General features: G+C 48.8%; 2 protein-coding genes across 2 annotated transcripts; one reads left to right on the top strand and one right to left on the bottom strand.

The window, feature by feature from the left end:
* Positions 1 to 985: 985 nt before the first annotated feature.
* On the bottom strand, positions 986 to 7,520 carry acsl5 (acyl-CoA synthetase long chain family member 5; the record flags this gene model as incomplete). Its single annotated transcript, XM_079757038.1, is given in 22 exon segments — positions 986 to 1,123; positions 1,491 to 1,562; positions 1,823 to 1,924; positions 2,008 to 2,151; positions 2,387 to 2,503; positions 2,640 to 2,728; positions 2,899 to 2,971; positions 3,164 to 3,259; positions 3,387 to 3,521; positions 3,626 to 3,760; positions 3,939 to 4,016; positions 4,092 to 4,165; positions 4,245 to 4,296; positions 4,421 to 4,453; positions 4,570 to 4,748; positions 5,094 to 5,193; positions 5,386 to 5,487; positions 5,586 to 5,650; positions 5,863 to 5,974; positions 6,382 to 6,563; positions 7,387 to 7,426; positions 7,428 to 7,520. Coding segments are annotated over 22 exon segments (2,211 nt in total).
* Positions 7,521 to 8,750: 1,230 nt separating this feature from the next.
* gucy2g (guanylate cyclase 2g) lies at positions 8,751 to 21,004 on the top strand (the record flags this gene model as incomplete). Its single annotated transcript, XM_079756348.1, is given in 23 exon segments — positions 8,751 to 9,284; positions 11,270 to 11,618; positions 11,836 to 11,960; positions 12,072 to 12,254; positions 12,327 to 12,471; positions 12,597 to 12,732; positions 12,841 to 12,944; positions 13,365 to 13,531; positions 13,907 to 14,044; positions 14,188 to 14,211; positions 14,215 to 14,343; positions 14,430 to 14,534; positions 14,640 to 14,711; positions 14,861 to 15,029; positions 15,411 to 15,566; positions 16,290 to 16,467; positions 17,271 to 17,411; positions 18,102 to 18,294; positions 19,078 to 19,252; positions 19,771 to 19,869; positions 20,466 to 20,557; positions 20,628 to 20,732; positions 20,909 to 21,004. Coding segments are annotated over 23 exon segments (3,615 nt in total).
* Positions 21,005 to 21,807: the final 803 nt, after the last annotated feature.

Genomic DNA, 21,807 nt, shown 5'->3' with positions numbered 1-21,807 from the left:
TGGTCTTTAGGTGTTTACATGAACAGTTAATCCTAATTTTAACGCAACGCTTAACATGCAAAACCCGCAGCGCCCCGCGGAGATCACGTCTAAAGACAGAATTCACACGTCCCCGTTGCCAGTTAATTCATTGAAGTGAGCAATTCGCATTGAACTAAAATATTCCTGAAGCCAACAGCGTTGAAAGAAGTTGAGGACAGGGAGGCTTACCTGCTCTGCAGGCACGTCACCTGTAGCGGAAGAAGACATGTTGAACTCGACGCTTCTCCAAAGTCTAACAAGTTCTCAAAAGTTGTGAATCAATTCATTCCGTTTGTGTTTAGACGCCAACCAGCAGATACGTGTAGGGAATTGTTCCACTTGTTTTACACGGAAAGCTTCCAGCCGCGTCAAGGAGGCGAGTGGGTTTTCCCCAGTCCACCCCAGGTACTACACCGTCCGGGCTGGACCGCCTCACGCCACCAGGGGGCGCCATTACGCAGCTTTTTATTCTCTACTCGTCGAAGTCATCAATGCTGCCAACATGTATTCATTTTAAACTGAGATTCTGGTGACGCTTAATGATTTCATTAAATAGAGTTGTAACCCTGCAGATGGATGCAGGGTTACAACACCCCCCCCCCCCCCCCCCCGCCCCCAGTCATCATGAGGTGAGTTCATACTCCGTTGCACCACAGGGGGGCACTGTCGTCACGGGAATGTTCTCTCGGAATCCCTTTGCTGTCTATATTCATATTTTCCACAAGGAATAAAAAGCAATTTGCCATGAATCTGCAAATCAGTATGATAGTCACCACTTATCTGAAGGTCTTAGAACAGACTTCTCTACCTAAGCGCACAAAGGGACATTTATAATTGAATATTATAAAGAATGACTTTGGTCAAGCCTCCACGAACCTCCTGATAAGACACCGGAAACACAGACGAGCTCTCGCTAAATGTTTTAATGAATTGAACAGGGAAGGAATGGTTGCGTCAGGTCCGGTCACTGCATGTGGGCATAGAGGCTCTCGATCTGCGGCTGGAACATCGTCTTCAGCTCCGCGCGCTTGGCCTTCAGGGTGGGCGTCAGCAGGCCGTTCTCTATGGAGAACAGCTCTGGGTGAAGGTGCACGTCCTTCACCTGCACGACGGAGGGACGTCGGGGGATTAGCAGGTCGCAATGTAGTTTTAAGATAATGTTGTTTACCATGAACTGTCGATTAAAGTTAAGTGGTCGCTTCATTTCATAGTGACCCTGAATTTAATAGTTGAATAGTTTCCTACTGAACGAACCCTCAACCACCTACTACAGAATTTTTCTTGATGTCTAAAGTATTTTATTTACACATAGTTCCAACCTGTAGCCTACTAAAAGGTTATTAACCAAGCTTTGGGTTCAGCCTGAAAGTAGTTTCAGCTTTGTGGGACGATCCGTTCCCCACGTGAGAAATCGGATGAAAACAGGAAACCTCTTGTCTGGAGATTGCATGTACATGGAGAGTGGTCACCTGTTCAAAGGACTTGAGTCCCGCCTCCTTGCCCAGCCGGGTCAGGTCGGCCAGGATGGCCTTCTTCAGCTCCTGCAGAGAGATCAATCAGCAGTCAGACTCAGAGCTCACGTTTCATCACCGCTGCTCATGTTGGACCAAGATCAATTTAAAAATAATCAATTTCCAAATGGACTTTGGGCCCTGGCTTTAATCTGAAGATGATGTACAGATAAGATTATGACTGCTTCGTGGTCACCAAGGGTCAAAAGTGTGCAGTTTGCAGTGAGGATGTGCAGAAGAGTGAAACATGTTCAAAGAGACAAGCTGTAGAGGGGGGGACCCCATGCTACCGTTCTCTGGCAGAGTTCCTCCACAGAGCCGGAGAGGCCGTGTTTCTTGGCAAAGCCAGGCAGGGTCTCTGCATCAGGGATCACGATCGCTATGAGGCAGGACTGGGGACACACGAGAGGAGGGTTAGCGACAGGCCGACGCTGTGATGTGAAAACACCAGCTGATGGGTGGACGCGAGTGTTACCTGTAGACTGTCTCCATGCACAAACACCTGCGCCACCGTTTCACTGCGTATGTAGACGTTCTCAATCTTCTCTGGTGCAATATACTCCCCCTGGGACAACTTGAAGATGTTCTTCTTTCGATCAATAATCTTCAGGACTCCACTCTAACGGAAGAAAACATTTGAGTATTCTGACAATAAGCACCACAGTCAGCATGATCTACAAAAATATTGATCCAGTTTGTTAAGTATCCCCTCCTTTGTTCATGCTTCTAGCGCATGAATAACAAAGATTATGTTTGTACTGTGACCCTTCACAACCTATGTCTGAAAGTTACATCCCAAGTCAATGGTTGGAGTAAACATGATGTTTGTCGTGTTGCTCGCCGTTCCCTCTTACAGGCATCCATTTTCCAATGTCCCCCGTGTGAAGCCAGCCGTCACCATCCAAGGCCTCTGCTGTTTTCTCCGGATCCTTCAGGTACCCTTTGAACACGTTTTTACCCTTGATGCAAACCTAAGGGACAAGGAAAACCTAAGAGGTTAATTAAGTTCACGTAAATAATCCATTTTACTGTTAAATATGTCAGGATTACAAATGAGCTTCTAATCTAGAAATCATGATGTGGAATACTACAGCTACAGTGACTTACCTCTCCTTCACCGTTGGAGGCGAAATAGTTCATTTCTTCAACATCCTCCAACTTGACTATGTTACAAGGCACCGGGACGCCAACATGCCCTGTGGAACACAAACGCTTTAATTTACTACAGACCGTGATATAAACACATTATTGATCAAATACCAACAATTGATTATTGACATGGACAAGAGTTATGCATGCAGTGATAGCAGGCGAGAGCCATCGGTGAAGGGATACTAAGAGCCTTGCTAAATAAGATGCTACACACCAGAGTTGGCGTCGCCTGACATGGTGAAGGTGCAGCCTGCCGTGCACTCGGTTTGGCCGTACCCTTCGAAGATCTGAAGACATGCCACACACAACAGCTTTGATCAGTATCCAAACAACGCATTCAATCCAGATGACATTTTACACCGTTTTGAAGGCTATTCAACAGCAAAATCATTTTAAGAAGAAATTATTCTACATTCAATCCATAAGCATAGTCGACAGTTTTACAGAGGACAATGCCAAGAGAAGGAGGGTTTCAATACCTGGCAGCCGAGAGCAGCCCTCAGGAAGGTGAGGACTGCTGGGGAAATCGGTGCCGCCCCCGTCACCAAGACTCGCACCCGGCCCCCGAGAGACTCCTGGACAGTGTTATGAAACAGATGTACTCAATAACCCAAGATGGCGGCTCAGTGCACACCGTTACCAGGACGACTTAAGGGCGTCACACGTTAAGGACATTCACTCAGAACCAGAACGGGGCAGCACCTGCACTTTGTGGAAGAGGAGCCGATCCCAGATGCTGTTCTTTCTGATGATGCCCTCCTTCACCTCAGCATACTTCCTCTCCACAGCAAAGTTCAGCAGCCACTTCTTAAAGGTGGTGTTGGCTGAACTCTGGACCTACAGGAGACACGGGGTCCCCTTTGAGAGTTAGAACGCTGCATCTAAAGCCCTCCTTAAGCACAACCTAAACAGTGGACCCCTTAGCGTTGTTAAGAACTCACTTTATCGTAAACACGGTTGAGCAGTCTAGGAACCACCGGGAAGATGGTGGGCTGGAGGTTCTTCAGGTCGTCAGGCAGCAGTCGGATGTCTCCCTGGAAGAAGCCCACCCTGCCCCCAGCACCATACAGAACCATCTGAAAGAACCACGTTCATGGAACCAAGATTACAGAACTAGCATTTAACGGGGCGCCATTAGGTTAATCAATCAACCTTTGTGTATACAAGATGACTGGATAACAAGTTAACACTCTGATGTAGTATGACACCATCAGCAGGATAGGGGACTGAAGGAAAGGTTCTGACGCCACCTACCTGTACAACTCTCTCAAACATGTGAGCCAGAGGCAAGAACGAAATACTGACGTCCTTGGTACATGGCACAATTGTTGCCTGAAAAAAAATAACTCATTAGACAAACAATCCCGCAAGATGAAAAAAACGCAGCTCTAACCACTAAGCAATTACCTCAAAGCTTTTGATCACAGCCGCTGCATCAGAAACTACGTTTTCATGGGTCAGCATTGCACCCTTAGGGTTTCCTGAGAAGAATGAGATGCATTAAACATACACACCGTGAGGCGAACCTTAGGCCAACAGATAAAGGAGTAGAATGTTTACCAGTAGTGCCGCTGGTGAAGCAGATGATGGCGAGGTCCTCCGGTTTTGGAGGCTTTGATGCGGAACAGAAAATCAAATCATTTTGATCTCTGCTGACACACTGCCAATGAACACTGGGTGCAAATGTTACACACAAGAGCTAAACGTTATTACTATAAGTAATTGTTATTACTTACAATTGGCTTTTGGAGATTGTTTTTGCCCCGTTCCTGTAAAACAAAGAAACTTTGAGGTGCGTCCAGCCACTTTGATTTCTCAAATGTCAATCTGAGCACAGCGAAGACGCCATCCTTACAGCAGCCAGCGTGTGGCGCACTTCCCCTACCTCCACGTCCGCCAGGGACAACACCTCCAGCCCACACTGAGCCCCCCGTGTCACCAGCTCCGCGTCGAAGGGGTCCATGATGACGATGGTCTTCAGCACCGGGGTCTGCCCCTTCTCCCGGTTCTGAAGCAGAGACTCAGCCTTGTTCTGCTTGTCGCAGAGGACTGTCGAGATGTCCGCTGGAATGATGCAAAAAATAAATGGTGTCATTTGCGGGCATAGAAAAAGGCTGAGGTAAAACAATGTAAATGTATACGCTGAGGTCCTGGCTTTTGCACACAGTGGGTTTAAAATAAAAATTAAAAAACACAGGACAGGCATAGCAGCTGACCTCCTGCATTATCCATGATGAATAATACTTTAGATGGGGCAAAATCATGGCAAACATTCATGATGTGCAAAACAATACATGTATAAATGCAGCCAGTAAAATATTAGAGAAGACTAGGCACCCAGGGGACGGTTGGATCACTGCCTTGTAATCAACAGTATTGGACTATTAAATTAATCTCAGATCCAATTACCTCGGTCGATGATGAAGGTGAGGGCCTCTGGGCCCAGGGTGTCGTACAGAGGGACAGCTACCATGGAGTAGGTGTAGCAGGCCAGCTCCCCTATTATCCACTGTCAAACACACGGCGGCAAGACATGGGCTTCAGTCATGGACATTACACCCCCAGTTTCTCAATCGGAGATCTATACTGCGAACAAGGCACCGACCCCATCGTACAAATCTAGACGACGAGATCCGCCACCTTGGAGACTTTTGTAGCTTTTTCATTGGGATGGTACACCTGCTATTCTAAATGAACATACCTCCGGTCTATTCTGAGCAAAGATACCGATGAAGGTGTCTGGATTGGGTTTGAGGCCCAGATGGAGGAGGCCTGAGCCCAGGTGCTCGGCCCGAACAGACACCTGCAGGGGAGGAAACGCAATAATTAGTTTGAATACGCAGTTCTACAGTCCCCCCTGTCCCATGACGAGCATTTGAAAGGCCCTGTCCATACACACACCTGCTTGTATTTCAGCCACTGGTACGGCCTTCCTAGTTTTCTGTATCCCAGGCATGGTCCATTGTCTAGAAACAAGACAAGAGTTAATGACAACAGGCGCTTTAACAATGAATCTGTCTACCATTCAAATCATATCTTAATCTCACTTTCTAGTGTCTAGTCAAATGTATTTTACATGAATCAGCCCTCAAAAGGGGCTCCCTCTTGGACAGGGACTGAAACACATGATCGAATGGAGGGTTTCGTAAAAAGGGAAACCATAGAAAGTAGTCATCACCTGAGACCTTCATCCCCCTCTGGAACAACTGGTACATGGTCCTGCCGTCTTCGTAGTAGTAGGACATCAGATTGTTGTTGTCCTCCAGCAGAGCACTCTTCCGCGCCCCGCCCTACCGTAAGACACAAATCAGCATCTCCAGATCACACCTCCAGCACCACGCTTTAGGGAGATCATTTAGAAGCCACAACAGGTACTGCCGCCATGGAAACGACATGAGGACACAGGAAAGGGTTCACAGAGCAAGGGAGGACATTTAGCATCGCACCGCAGGGTGAAGGGAACATGGGTCCGCAGGCGCATGTGGCGAGTTCGCCAACGGGGATAAGCATGGATGTACAAGAGGCTGTGATCCACCTAAAGAATAAAGATTCACAGCATTTGGACATTGGATTCTAAAGTTATTAAGTGTTGGGTAGCGATATTGTGGTAGAGGGTATTTCAGTGAGCCACCGGGGCAAGCTTGGGGAAAACATTAGTGCAGGGCTTGGGAGAACGTCTCAGTCGGGGCCTCCTCACCTCGATCCCCACTGTCTGACACTTGAGGTCCACGGGGGGGCGGAGCGGCGCTGGCCGGGTGCTGAGGTAGAACAGGGTGGCAGCAGCCAGGGCGAACAGCGAGACGATGGCCGTGGTGGGCAGGGGGCTGAAGAGAGCCTGTAGCAGGACCTCCATGATGAGGTGTCTGTAGGCGGGGAGGTCTTTATAGAAAACAAACGGCCCATAAACGTCTGCCTTCGGAGCAGCACACTTACTATCAAGTGTAGTAATCAATCAGGAATATTTTCATATCTCACCTTACTCATTGATTACTCAGAGGTCAAAGTCAACCTGGGTTGTGTAACATACGATACAAGATGGTTCTCTACCCTGATAACAGGTCAAGATGGTTCACCTTACTGGGCTGAAGTAGATGCTGCTAGTCAAACCTGCTTCCATCTTGGTCCACCATGACACAACAGAGAAACACTAAAAGGTTGAGCCTTTTCTAAAGTGTCTCAACACATCCCTTTGTATCCTCTTTGGTTTGTTAACAAAGCTTTGCCTGTAAGCTATGGATATGCACAGTTTGATGAGGAAAGGGGTGATTGTCTTAATGAATAAAGATAAGGCAGATAAATAGTTTTCCTTTGCCCATCTTTAGATGAATGACCACTGACTCATGATATAGAAATGGGCTTTATCAGTTTTGCCAGACCTAGTTCGAAGCCATGCCTAGTTCAAAGTAAAAAAACTGGTCATGTACACTTACAATATATATAATAATGTCAAGTTCCACAATGTTATCACTAACAATGTTTGTGATAACTAGAGAGAAATTTTGAAAGCATAGAAGAGAGAAAAATCATCATAGTTTAGAGTAACAGATTATACAATTCAATACTGAAATACTTGTCGGTTGCTTACGGTCAATCACTGGTTGTTCAGTTTGAGGCAGATGGCATTAAAATACAAAACACGACAGAAGAACTGTGTTGGCTGGACACAACATCAGCCCATCCACGCACGCAGCGCTGTACCTACCCCTGTGTGCGCTGAATGGAAGGCCTGTTTGCTGCTCCTCGGCCGTCTAGCTGCTCTCTGGAGAAAGTGACAGACGACAGTGTTGTGTAGGAGAGCCCTTGTTTCTGCTCTGATGCAAACAATGCGGAACTCATAAAAACGCTGCTGTCAACCTTTGAACCCCGGCTGCCATCACTTCCACTGATAATACCACAGCACAGAATCAAATCAGCCGTCAGAGAATAAAAGTGTGCATATTGTGCAAGGGAACGCTTGCTCCTTCCTCCATAAAAGCATCAGGACAGATTAGAGCAGCTTCATTACAGCCATATCTACTGGCGTAGTTTTACGAAACGTGAAGGTGTGTAGTGTGAATCATCAAGTGTAAGGCATGCTGTCATCAACATCTAACCTTTATCCCATTTCCCTCCACTGAGACTAACTTAAAAGTGAGCTTGCAGGAAAGGCTAATTGAGACAAACAGAAGTAGGATCATAGTACTAGTAATAAGTACTAGATAGATTTGAGTACATAGTTCGTAATATTTTATCAATTTAAACAATTGTCCTCCATTGTGTAGTTTCAGAAATATATATTGGACTGGATTTGTCTTTATCTCAAGTAATTTGAAAGTAACCTTGTTAGCTTGATCTTTAGCATTTATCTAAAATCAAAGTTGTTGTTTTGAAGGACACCACAAAAGATACAGAAATGACTCAAAATGATATGTTTCTTCAACATGAGATAGTGCTTCAAACATACAGGGAGAGCAACATTACCTGCTGAGATTAGCACAGGTTGCTAACAGATTAACAGGAGCCCCCGTGGGGGGGAGAGGACCAGGAGCTTAGCCTAGAAACACCTTTAATATCCCAGCGGCCACTGCGTCGTTAGCACATTCAAGTACTCACAGGTGTGACACCACAACACACAGCACCTGCCTGGTACCTGCCAGGGCTAGGTGAGGGGTGCTCTGTGTTGGCTTTATCACTTTTAATCCCAATCACACCAAATGATTTGCGAATGAATCCAAAAGTTAGAAGAGAGGATATTCACATTTTGACTTATGCCTCATTCTATCATAATACAAAAAACATATTAGTTTAGAAATATATATGTTTTATATGATCAGGAATTTATTTGGTACTATTGAGAACAAAAAATGAACAAATGAACCCAAAATGTGTCTTGTATGAGAAGCTCGCTGCAGGTGAACATCTAGGAGAGTCAAGGTGAGCTGCTGAGCCTGGGTGAACCTGCCCACCTCTCCTCCTATTCCCCTATTCCCTCGACCTTAACACTTTGGGAAGATCCAGCCTCACCCAGGGAATGGGTATTTAAGCAGAGCGAGGGGACAGAGCAGATCAGACCAGCCTCAGCAGATCATGGTGGTGTGGGGCTCCGGCTGGCTGGGTCCTTCCAGATCCCGGCGCTGTGTCCGTCACACGCTCAGCCTGCTCCTCCTCGCCCTGGCCCTGGCCGCCGCCGCTGCGCTCCCGCTCTGCAGCGGGAACGCCCCTGGGACCGGGAACGGCCCTTGGAGCGGGAGCAGCCCTGGGAACGGGAGCGACTCTGGGAGCAGGAGCGGCTCTGGGAACGGGAGCGGCTCTGGGAGCAGGAGTGGCTCTGGGAACGGGAGCGGTTCTGGGAACGGGAGCGGTTCCAGCCGGCTGCTCATCGGGTTCCAGGCCCCCTGGAACGTGTCGTTCCCGTTCAGCGCCCTGCGGCTGGGCGCGGCGCTGCAGATGGCAGTGGAGAAGGTGAACGCCAACCCCTCGTTCCTGGGGAACTACAGCCTGGACCTGGTGGTCACCGACTCAGACTGCGACCCCAAGGCCTCCCTGTCGGAGTTCATCCACCAGGTGTGGCGGCAGAACGTCACAGCGCTGTTCGGCCCTGCCTGCCCCGAGGCCGCAGAGGTCAGTGCTCGGCATGTCATGTGACTTGATCAGGTGATGTGAGGTCATGTGATAGGGTCTGATCAGGTGATGTGAGGTCATGTGATAGGCTCTGATCAGGTGATGTGAGGTCATGTGATGATAAGTTATGTGATGTACTGTGATATGGCCTGATCGGTGGATGTGATGTTGGCGTCTGCTGAAGGCCCGAACTGCAGGTGGATCAGGGTGCACACAGGGTGCCGCTCTGGTCGCAGGTTAAGGTGAAGAGGAGGGGAGGCTGTTGTAAAGGATTTGATTTTTTTGCTTGCTGAGACGGAGGATCTCACCTCCTGAGGCTGTTTGTGTGTCCGACTAACAGCGTTAAAGAGATATGTAGGGCGGTTATTGTTACATTTAGAGAAGTAGATGTTTCTAGAAGTAGTTATTGTGCTTTATTTAATCATAGATACGCGTGTTAAAGAGACATGGAGGGCGGTTTTGTTAAATTTAGAGAAGTAGGTGTTTCTAGAAGTAGTTATTGAAAATTATTTATATAGCCCCTAATCACCATTACAGTCTCAAAGGGCTTAACAGCCCCCCCCCTCCCCCCACCCTCCCCCCACCCCGACCCAAGCCCCCACCAGTCAAGAAAAAACTCCCTTAATCAGCAAGGAAGAAATCTTGAGAAGAAGTGCAGAGTGGGGGATCCCTCCTTCAGAGTGGGGGTCCCTCCTTCAGAGGGGGGGATCCCTCCTTCAGAGTGGGGGGTCCCTCCTTCAGAGTGGGGGTCCCTCCTTCCAGGGACGGTCAGGAGTGCAGTGGGGGCCATAATTCCCATCCTTACAGGTAAAACATATTGATTGATGATGTGGTGCTGACCGGTTAACCATGAGGAGAGTCCAGGCATCCAGTCACAGTCACCGCAACACGCTAGAACAGACAGAATAGTGAATTAGAAGGGAAAAGTACATAGTGGAAATGTATACTGCCACTAATTTAGTGACTGCATTAACAAAAGCATGTGCAAACACGCATCGGTCTTCACATCGCATCTGTATAGAGGTGGAAGTGCGTTTTTAGCTTTGCTTTGAAAAGCTTGACAAAGTTGATGAAGGCCAGCTCCCGAAGACCAGAGGGGCCTTGAAGGACTATAAGGAATGATGAGGTCCTTCAGGTAGGATGGAGCTAGGCCATGCAAGGCTTTATAGGTTAACAGTAGCACCTTAAAATTCGCTCTGCCAGTTATTGGTAGCCAGTGCAGAGGGGCAAGAATAGGGGTATTATGATCAAACTTTCTCGTTCTAGTCAGTAGTCTAGCTGCATTCTGTACAAGCTGTAGGCTTCTCGAGAACCATGACCCGAGAACCATGGATTACAATAATCTAGGCTTGATGATATAAATGCGTGAATCAGTGTCTCTACATCGGCTGCAGATAACATTGATCTGATTTTTGCAATATTTCTCAGATGGAAAAATGCAATTCTAGTTATATTTCTAACGTGTTGGTCAATGCTCAGCAAAGGGTCAAAGAGGACAGCAAGATTTCTGACAGATGTACTTTGTGGGATGGCCAAGCCATCCAAACACAGTGAGACTGTCTCAATTTGAGCCGATAATTATCAACCCTGTCTTCCCAGTATTAAGCTGCAGGAAGTTCTGTAGAATCCAACCCTTCCCTGCAGCCAGACAGGACTCAACCTTCTGGATCCGGGCCGAGTCCCTTGATTCTACAGGAATAAATGGGTGTCGTCCACAAAGTAGTGGAAGTCAATTTGAAATTGCGAAAAGTAAAGTAATCATAGATATACGTCTGGGTTTAACCAGGTACAAAGAGCCAGGATATTCAGTTCTTAAAAAATTTGATACTAGACCAAGGTGAGCCGGTGGGCTAATCTCCTGCTTCCCAGCGTGGTTTAGTCCCGATAGTAGCGGTTTGGTATTCTATCACATACATCCACTTTGTTACGCCATCTTCCACAAAAAGTTCCCATTTGTCATTAGTGCTGTTCCCCCTGATGGTCAGGTGACCGGCCTCATCGCCTCCACCTGGAACATCCCCATGTTCGGCTACGTGGGCCAGACGTCCAAGATGGACAACAGTCAGATATACGACTCCTACATCAAGGTCATCCCTCCTCTGAAGCGGAGCGCCGAGGTGCTGGTGAAGACCCTGCACTTCTTCGGCTGGAAACACGTGGCCATGATCGGGGGAGGGCTGGACTCCAACACCTGGGACCGCGTGGACGCCCTGTGGAAGACGGTGGAGGACCCCCTGAGGGCCGGCTTCTCGCTCACCGCCTGCCTCAAGTTCGACAGCACCAAGCCCCAACTGGTGCGCAGGAACGTCCAGCTGGTCTCCACCGCCGCCAGGGGTAAGCCTTTTCATTATAGATATTATGTATACATACAAATATATATGAAAGAATGTATTAAGAAGTGTCGAAGCTTGACGGAAACAAGTGAATGTGTGTAGCTTAGTCATATTTGTTATCGATCTTTTGTAGTTGTGAATCAATTGAGAAACAAGACGTTAAGCCTAGATAAGGAGAGTGGTTTGCGCGCCCTGATGAAGTGTGTGCTCCTGGTCAGTGATCGTGGTGCTGGCCAACAGCCAGGACTCCCTCTCCATCCTCATGGAGGCGGGGCAGCAGGGCCTGATGAACGGGGAGTATGTGTTCTTCCTGCTCCAGCACTTTGAGGTCAGTGGCAGCGTGGTGAGTCAGAGGGACACTATCGAAGGCTGCAGGTCATCCATTCAGATGTTGGTCCTGTATCTCCGTGGCGTGGTTGTGATTATTGTACTGTGTTTTATGTGCGTCCTGCAGGACAACATCTGGAACGTCGCCCTGAGCAGCCAGAGCAGCCAGGCGGCCATCAGGGCCTTCAGCATGACCTTCGTCATCGGCCAGAAGTCGTACAGCGGCCACGAGTACCACGACTTCTTTCATCGGGTCCACCGGCGGCTGAAGGAGCCTCCGTTCCTCAGCAACCTGAGCTCGGAGAGAGATGTAGGCCCTCACCACAGCTGCACACCTCTGTATCTTCTGCTTTGTGGTTACTTAATGTCTACGGTCACACAGGTCAGTCCGTATGCCGCCTACCTGCACGACGCCGTGCTCCTCTACGCCCTGGGCCTCAAAGAGGTCCTCAAAGACGGGGAGAATCCTCACGACGGGCGACAGCTTCTCAAGAGATTGAAGAATAAAAACGGCATCCGATTCTATGGTGACCTCAAGCGTTCATCACAGCATAGTCAACACAGCTTGCTGTGTTTCTTTTGATATAGAGATCCAATTATTTAAATATTCCTCTCAACATCAACATTGATTTGTGGATCATGGTTATTGCAGGAGCATCTGGACTAGTCCACTTTGACGAGCAGGGAGAGAGGAACTTGGACTATTCTATTTACGATCTACAGCACACGGACGACACCTCTATGTTTGTGCCGGTCCTCAATTATGACAGCATCACCAAAGCTATACAGTAATACATTCCTCTACACCACTTCCCTAGTACTACTAGTAGATGTAGACATCTCCTGTACATGCATTCAGTAGTTCTGTAATGGATTACAAATGGTTTTGATTTCAGACCCACGGACCAGTACGACCATGTGGTGTGGCCCGGAGGTACAGCGCCCTCTGACAACCCCGAGTGCGGCTTTAACAACGAGCTCTGTGAATGGCTCGTCAACGGTTGGTTTGGACTCATCTTCTCTCACTCAATCACCACAAACACACCCTTTCTGTTCACCAGCAGATGTAATGGATGTTAGTAATGCCGGGCATAACCACATAGTTCCGAGGAGGTTCTGCTCCAGGCCCAGAGGTGCTAGATTCAATCCCCAATGCAGCCTATACCTGTAAGCCTCATGGGCCCTGACCTACGACCTGCTTCTTAATGACGTGTTTCTGAATGAATCCAGTGTGAGTCCCTCTGGACTACAGCTGCTTAACGACTGATCACTAATTAGGATGTTTTGGCCCCTCCCCCAGATGTTACGGTTGCCTAACGACTTTTCACTAATTAGGATGTTTTGGCCCCTCCCCCAGACGTAACAGCTGCTTAACGACTGATCAGCAATTAGGATGTGTTGGTTCTGGCCCCTCCCACAGATGTTGCGCTGCTTGCTCTTCTGGTGACTTTCCCGGTGGTCGGCATGGTGACGGTGCTGTGCGTGGGCATGCTGCTTCTGCAGAAGCTGCGTCTGCAGACCCGTCTGGACGATAACCGCTGGTGGCTGATCAAGTACAGCGACATCGTGATCATCAAGGGGCCCAAAGTAGGACTTCACACGCCTCCTCGGCCCACTGCCCCCTCCGGTCGCAGAGTCCGGACCAAACAATAGGACCTTTTGGATTGTATTGTCTTCTATCGTTGCTTTAGAACGTTAACATATTCTGAATCTAGAGCAACAGCTAAAGGCAAACGTACAGCGGGAAAGTTTGTAGATGTTTGTGTTTGTGTGTGTGCGCGTGATTGTGTGTGTTTTTGTTTGAGAGTGAGAAAGAGAGTGAGAGAAAGAGTGCATCTAAGCATGATTTATATGGTGATAGTGTTTGAGCGGGCATGGCTTTACTAATGATAGGGCCTGTCTCTATCGTAGCTCGGCATCTGAAGCTCCTAGCGTGCTGAGACCCGATGTGTTCCTCCACAGGGTCTGCAGGGCATGTCTCCGAGCACCACGATCAGCAAGGCCAGCAGTGGGTCCCAGTCCGGCGTCTCCTCCAACAGCTACGGCTTGAAGGACAAGTACGGCAAGGACCAGGTGTACAGCACCATCGGACTCTACCAGGTACCTGCCTAGGACCGCTCCTGGTGGGCCAAAACATGGAACCAGTACATGTTCTTATAGGGTTCCCTTGTCGCACTATAATGTCGTTTTTAAAAAAACTTACTTAATTTCTGAACGTGTGTTCCCCTTTCTAACATGTTAAGAGGACAAGTACAGACACAGTAGAATAGAGGCAGGCTCAGAACTTAACTAACCGAGAGATTGGTGTGTGGCAGGGAAACCAAGTGTCCATCAAATACATGAAGAATCAGACGCCCCCGGACATCCACAAACCCTCCATCATCAACGAGGTTAACGTGGTAAAGCTCACCTTCTAACCATCAACAACAGCAAGACTTATTGAGCTCACTCCCAAAGCCCGGTAATGACGTGTTTCTGGTCTCAGATGAAGGAGCTGAAGCACGAGAACCTGGTGCAGTTCTTCGGCGTCTGCATTGAGCCGCCCAACGTCTGCATGGTGATGCAGTACTGCAGGAAAGGAAGCCTCAGGGTGGGTGATGGTGCTGCAGTACTGCAGGCCTCAGTGTGCCGTGTTTGATACGGCCGTGCGTCAGGTGTCCAGTCGTGGTCTGACCACGTTCTCCGTTCCTCTCAGGATGTGTTGAAGGCTTCAGACGTTGAGCTGGACCCCATGTTTAAGCTCTCCTTCGCCTACGACATCGTGAACGTGAGTCGTCAGCTCACTAATCGCCTCTAACCCTTACACATTTCAAGTTGGTTGCACTTCAAACCTTGTTGAGGTGGAACCCAGACAGCGTGGTTCTTCAGCCAGTTGGGTTGTCAGTGGTCAGTGGTCTAAAGCCTCTGTTCCTCCAGGGGATGGAGTTCCTTCACAAGAGCAGCCTGAAGTCCCACGGGAACCTGAAGCCCAGCACCTGCCTGGTGGACAGCCGGCTGCAGATCAAGCTCTCGGGCTTCGGACTCTGGGAGCTCAAACACGGCAGCAAGAGCAGAACCGTAGCTCTGGACAGTCCCCGATATGAGGGTGGGTTCTGCTGGGGTACCTGTCCCCACTACGAGGGTGGGTTTAGAACCGTAGCTCTGGACAGTCCCCGATACGAGGGTGGGTTCTGCTGGGGTACCTGTCCCCGATATGAGGGTGGGTTCTGCTGGGGTACCTGTCCCCGCTACGAGGGTGGGTTCTGCTGGGGTACCTGTCCCCGCTACGAGGGTGGGTTCTGCTGGGGTACCCGTCCCCGCTACGAGGGTGGGTTCTGCTGGGGTACCTGTCCCCGCTACAAGGGTGGGCTCTGCTGGGGTAGACTAACAATTAGAATTTCACTGTAAATTGACATCAAAGATCTACAGTGTGGGTAGAACAGCTGCGGAACGCCGTTCAGCTTCTACCTTCTTGCCTCTGCTGCAGAGCTCTTCTGGATCGCCCCGGAGCTCCTGAGGCTGGACTGCCTGCCCTTCAACGGGACGCCCAAGGGCGACGTCTTCAGCTTCGCCATCATCATGAGGGAACTGCTGCTGAGCACGGAGACCGGACCGTACCATGACAACAACCTGCCGCCCAGAGGTACACACACACTGTCACCACGACAACAACCTGCCGCCCAGAGGTACACACACACTGTCACCACGACAACAACCTGCCGCCCAGAGGTACACACATACTGTCACCACGACAACAACCTGCCGCCCAGAGGTACACACACACTGTCACCACGACAACAACCTGCCGCCCAGAGGTACACACACACTGTCACCACGACAACAACCTGCCCCCCAGAGGTACACACACACTGTCACCACGACAACAACCTGCCGCCCAGAGGTACACACACACTGTCACCACGACAACAACCTGCCGCCCAGAGGTACACACACATTGTCACCATGACAACAACCTGCCGCCCAGAGGTACACACACACTGTCACCACGACAACAACCTGCCGCCCAGAGGTACACACACACTGTCACCACGACAACAACCTGCCGCCCAGAGGTACACACACACTGTCACCAGTCAGAAGGTACACAGAGAAGGAGGTCAATCCAGCAAAGAGGACCCGACCACTAAAGTATCTGTCTAGGTAAAATTAATTCATTCAATTCATAGAATTTATTATTTATTGGTGTACAATCAACAGAATTTATATTAAGTATTATTTCTATAATTTAAGTTTCCTTCATTGATCTCGTCATATCTCACGTTTAGGGAAACTGGATAGGAAGTAGATTAATAAAACATGAATATTATTATTATTATTATTATTGTTAATGAGCGTGTGTCCTCAGAGATCATCAAGCAGCTGCGGAGCCCCCTGTCTGGGGGGCCCCTGCGCCCCTCTCTGTCCGGCCAGCAGGGGGACGAGCACCTCAACGCCCTGCTGAGGGCCTGCTGGAGCGAGAACCCCGACCACCGCCCCCCCTTCGGCTCCATCCGCCGCCAGCTGAAGGAGACCAGCCCTGATAGGTCAGACAAGCTGTCAGCCCGCCCACTATGAACCCGCCCACTAAGAACCCGCCCACTATCAACCCGCCCACTATGAAACCACCCACTATCAACCCGCCCACTATCAACCCGCCCACAATCAACCCGCCCACTAAGAACCCGCCCACTATGAAACCACCCACTATCAACCCGCCCACTATCAACCCGCCCACTATCAACCCGCCCACTACCAGCCCGCCCACTATCAACCCGCACACTATGAAACCGCCCACTATAAACCCGCCCACTATAAACCCGCCCACTATGAACCCACCCACTATCAGCCCGCCCACTATCAGCCCGCCCACTATCAGCCCGCCCACTATGAAACCACCCACTATGAAACCGCCCACTATGAACCCGCCCACTATAAACCCGCCCACTATGAACCCGCCCACTATGAAACCACCCACTATAAACCCGCCCACTATGAAACCACCCACTATAAACCCGCCCACTATGAACCCGCCCACTATGAAACCACCCACTATAAACCCGCCCACTATGAACCCGCCCACTATAAACCCGCCCACTATGAAACCACCCACTATAAATCCCGCCCACTATGAACCCGCCCACTATAAACCCGCCCACTATCAGCCCGCTCACTAAGAAACCACCCACTATAAACCCGCCCACTATGAACCCGCCAACTATGAAACCGCCCACTAAAATATTTATTTCCATGTTTCGTGTGACTCAGTCGACTCAGACGTCCACACGCTGCTCATACTGAGTGACTGCGAGGCTCCTCCTCATGAATGCTTTCCTTCTCTCCACTCCAGCCATGCGAACATCTTGGACAACATGGTGGAGAAGTTGGAGAAATACGCCAACCACCTTGAGGAAGTGGTAGAAGAAAGAACCAATCAGCTCATAGCGGAGAAGAGCCGCGCAGACAAGCTTCTGTCCAGCATGTTGCCACGGTAACGCAAATAAGTGAACACCCCCCTCCTTCCGACAGAATAGCCCCGAAAGACCCTAACTGCCCCCCCGATGAATAAATACCCTAACTGCCCCCCCTGATGAATAAAGTCCCTAACTGCCCCCCCTGAGAATAAAGACCCTTACTGCCCCTCTTATTGCCCCCCCTGATAAATAAAGACCCTAACTGCCCCCACTGATGAATAAAAACCCTAACTGCCCCCCCTTACTGCCCCCCCAATGAATAAAGTCCCTTACTGCCCCCCTTACTGCCCCCCCTGATAAATAAAGTCCCTAACTGCCCCCCTTACCGCCCCCCCGGTGAATAAAGACCCTAACTGCCCCCGCTGATGAATAAAGACCCTAACTGCCCCCCCTTACTGCCCCCCCAATGAATAAAGTCCCTTACTGCCCCCCTTACTGCCCCCCCTGATAAATAAAGTCCCTAACTGCCCCCCTTACTGCCCCCCCGGTGAATAAAGTCCCTTACTGCCCCCCTTACTGCCCCCCCTGATAAATAAAGTCCCTAACTGCCCCCCTTACTGCCCCCCCGGTGAATAAAGACCCTAACTGCCCCCGCTGATGAATAAAGACCCTAACTGCCCCCCCTACTGCCCCCCCCGATGAATAAAGACCCTAACTGCCCCCCCTGAGAATAAAGACCCTAACTGCCCCCCTTACTGCCCCTCCAGGCTGATCGCGGACCAGCTGATGTCAGGCCGCTGTGTGGAGCCCCAGGGCTACGACATGGTGACGGTGTTCTTCTCGGACATCGTGGGCTTCACCTCCATGTGCTCCGTCAGCTCGGCCATGGAGGTGGTGACCCTGCTAAATGACCTCTACAGCCTCTTCGACGACATCATCAAGATGTACGACGTCTACAAGGTAGGACCCCTTCTGTTACTGCTGTACGTTGTTACTGCTGTACCTTCTGTTACTGCTGTACGTTGTTACTGCTGTACGTTGTTATTGCTGAACGTTGTTACTGCTGTACCTTCTGTTACTGCTGTACCTTCTGTTACTGCTGTATTTTGTTACTGCTGTACCTTCTGTTACTGCTGTACCTTCTGTTACTGCTGTACCTTCTGTTACTGCTGTACGTTGTTACTGCTGTGCGTTGTTACTGCTGTACATTGTTACTGCTGTACGTTGTTACTGCTGTACGTTGTTACTGCTGTACGTTGTTACGGCTGTACCTTCTGTTACTGCTGTACGTTCTGTTACTGCTGTACGTTGTTACTGCTGTACCTTCTGTTACTGCTGTACCTTCTGTTACTGCTGTACCTTCTGTTACTGCTGTACGTTGTTACTGCTGTACGTTGTTATTGCTGTACCTTCTGTTACTGCTGTACCTTCTGTTACTGCTATATGTTGTTACTGCTATACATTGTTACTTCTATACGTTGTTACTGCTGTATGTTCTCCCTTCTGTGGCTTGACGAGGAAGAATGCATTGAATAGGAGATCCGATCGGTCGATGCATGACTCCTCACAGGTCAACGACCCGACTGTGGGCTTCTGCCCGGCGGTCTTTGGTCAGGGGAGATTGGTGACTGTATCAACACACTGAGCATCCTCAGCCACCAGCTGGCTCCTCTGTGTGGCTTTGGGTTGGTGTGCCCCCTGGGGGCTCGGAGGAGTGTGTTCATCATGATGGGACCCTTTCAGGTGGAGACCATCGGTGATGCCTACATGGTGGCCAGCGGTCTGCCCATTAGCAACGGTAACCTGCACGCCGTGGAGATCTCCACCATGGCCCTCCACTTCCTGTCCGCCATCAAGGTGTTCCGGATCCGCCACATGCCCAGCGAGCGGCTGGCGCTCCGCATCGGGATACATTCAGGTGGGCGCTCCGGGTTTCCTGATCCTTTTCGTCATCCTCGGCATTTGTCGGTGTGTTTGAAAGACGTGCGAAGATGTACGATATGTGTGGAAGTCGTCCGATGTGTGTGAAATCTTCCGATGTGTGTGAAGTTTTCCGATGTGTGTGAAGAACTACGATGTGGTTGTGGCCGATGTACGATGAGTCTGAGGTCGTCCGATGTGACGACGTACGATGTGAAGACGTATGATGTGTAGGCGTACGATGTGTAGACGTCCGATGTGAAGACGTATGATGTGTAGACGTACGATGTGTAGACGTATGATGTGTAGACGTACGATGTGTAGGCGTACGATGTGAAGACGTATGATGTGTAGGCGTACGATGTGTAGACGTCCGATGTGAAGACGTATGATGTGTAGACGTACGATGTGTAGACGTACGATGTGTAGACGTCCGATGTGTAGACGTACGATGTGTAGACGTACGATGTGTAGACGTACGATGTGTAGACGTACGATGTGACGGGACCTTTGCAGGGCCGGTGGTGGCAGGCGTGGTCGGCTCCACCATGCCGCGGTACTGTCTGTTTGGAGACACTGTCAACACGGCCTCGCGCATGGAGAGCAACAGCGCATGTGAGATTACAACTCATTAACTTGTTCATTTAAACACCTTGGTGACACTGAGCTGGGATGCACACAGATAAGAACGTGAAGGTTCTCCGGTATCTGGAGATATCAGGATGGTTCTCAGGGCCTTCTTTAATCGTACTGATTGATCACTTATCATATAATCTGAGGCAGCTGTTTGTACTTTGTCACTACGGACCTCACGCCCAATATGTGTCTTGAGTCTGCGCTCTAAAACTCATTCACAGCTCAATTAACCTAAGGAATTTTCTCCGATACCAATTTGACTTGTGCAGAAAAGGGCAGGAAAAAAATATTGATGCATATTATGGCCAGCGAACAGTGACATAGAACAGGTGTATGTGCGGAAAAGATGCATCCAACTTTGGTCTCCTCCCTTTTAATCATAAGAGCTTTATAAATCTTTGTTTAGTATAAGAGGTTTAATAATATCTGTTTATTATAAGGGGTTTATGAATCTGTTTATTTTAGGAGGTTTATAAATCAATTTATTATGAGAGGTTAATGAATCCGTTATTTTAAGAGGTTTATAAATCAATCTATCATAAGAGGTTTATAAATCTGTTTACTGGCCTTCACAGCTTTAAAAATCCACATCTCTCAGACCACGGCTGATATCCTGAACCAGATGGGAACCTTCGTTCTAGAGGAGAGAGGAGAGATCGAGATAAAGGTGACAGCCTGGTTAATATTACTGTTTCTTTGTGATTAGAGGTTTGATCTGACTATGACGTGTATAAAAGGGCAAAGGGACTCAGAAGACGTATTGGCTGCTCAGCAAACAGGGGTTCAACCCCCAATTGGGAGGCGTCCCGTCCGTGTCCTGCGGCTACAATCCACTGGATCAGGTAAACCTAATTTATCTTATCTGTCAATATCAACCATTCTAAGTTTATCCCTGCATGTTTGGGAAAACAAGGTTAAAGTTCAAACTCACGTCTGTTCAGGAATCTGATTAATATTAAACTAAATTAACTTTATAATGCCCCCTGTGGTTGACTGTTTCTTTCTGCCTCCAATGAAGAGCAAAACATGCCCGAGAGATTCAGAGCGACATAAGCAGAAGACAACGAACAAAACTCACACCACTGACGGGGAAATGACTACCGTTTTCATTTGAAGGAACACTGGACATGATAACGGAGGTGATTCAGCGTAACCCTACAACACGTTTGGGTGTATGATAAGACTCCGATAGATATCGTTGGCTCCCTCTAGTTGTGAAATGGAGAACTGCAGCCTCATTCACCCGGGGCCGAATAGGTCCCCCGTGTTAGAGTCTCTTAGGGTGAGCGTTCCTGATGCTGAGGGGTTCGTGTTCACTTGTGTCCGTTCCAATTGTTTGATTAATTATGTCCTCTGCAATGGCGTATAACATTGTAATGAATGAATCCCATTGAAATTATTAGGAAACCCAACCCTTTCTGTATTGTATGTATATTTATTTACTTTATTTATATTTGGAGCAATGACATCAGAATACATTTTAAGAGCTCTTTTAATATTCTCCATGTGGATACTCTTTCTTTTATGTGTATAAATGAAAAAACTAGACCAATATATTCATTACATTAATACATCTACATGTGAAATTGGAAATTTATATACAAAATGTTAGAATTATGTTGTTATTATTGTTATTCCAGACACATTCCAAGTCAATATGAATACAATACATTTATGTTTAGTCTTGTAGTCAATTTCTCATATAATTGACAAATAATTAATATTGACAAATCTGTCCACTCTCTCCCTGAGTCCTGGTGGCACTCTGTATGTGTGTGTGTGTGTGTGTGTGTGTGTGTGTGTGTGTGTGTGTGTGTGTGTGCGTGTGCATGTGTGCATGTGTGTGCACACATGCAGTGAACGTCTCGGTCGATACAAGGAGTGGATAAAGTAGTGAGGGTCCGTGTTGTCTGTTGC

Source organism: Pollachius pollachius (assembly GCF_949987615.1).
Source record: "Pollachius pollachius genome assembly, chromosome: 19".
Lineage (NCBI taxonomy): Eukaryota > Metazoa > Chordata > Actinopteri > Gadiformes > Gadidae > Pollachius > Pollachius pollachius.
Note: the sequence above shows the minus strand (reverse complement) of the source record. Positions and strands in the feature narration are given on the sequence as shown.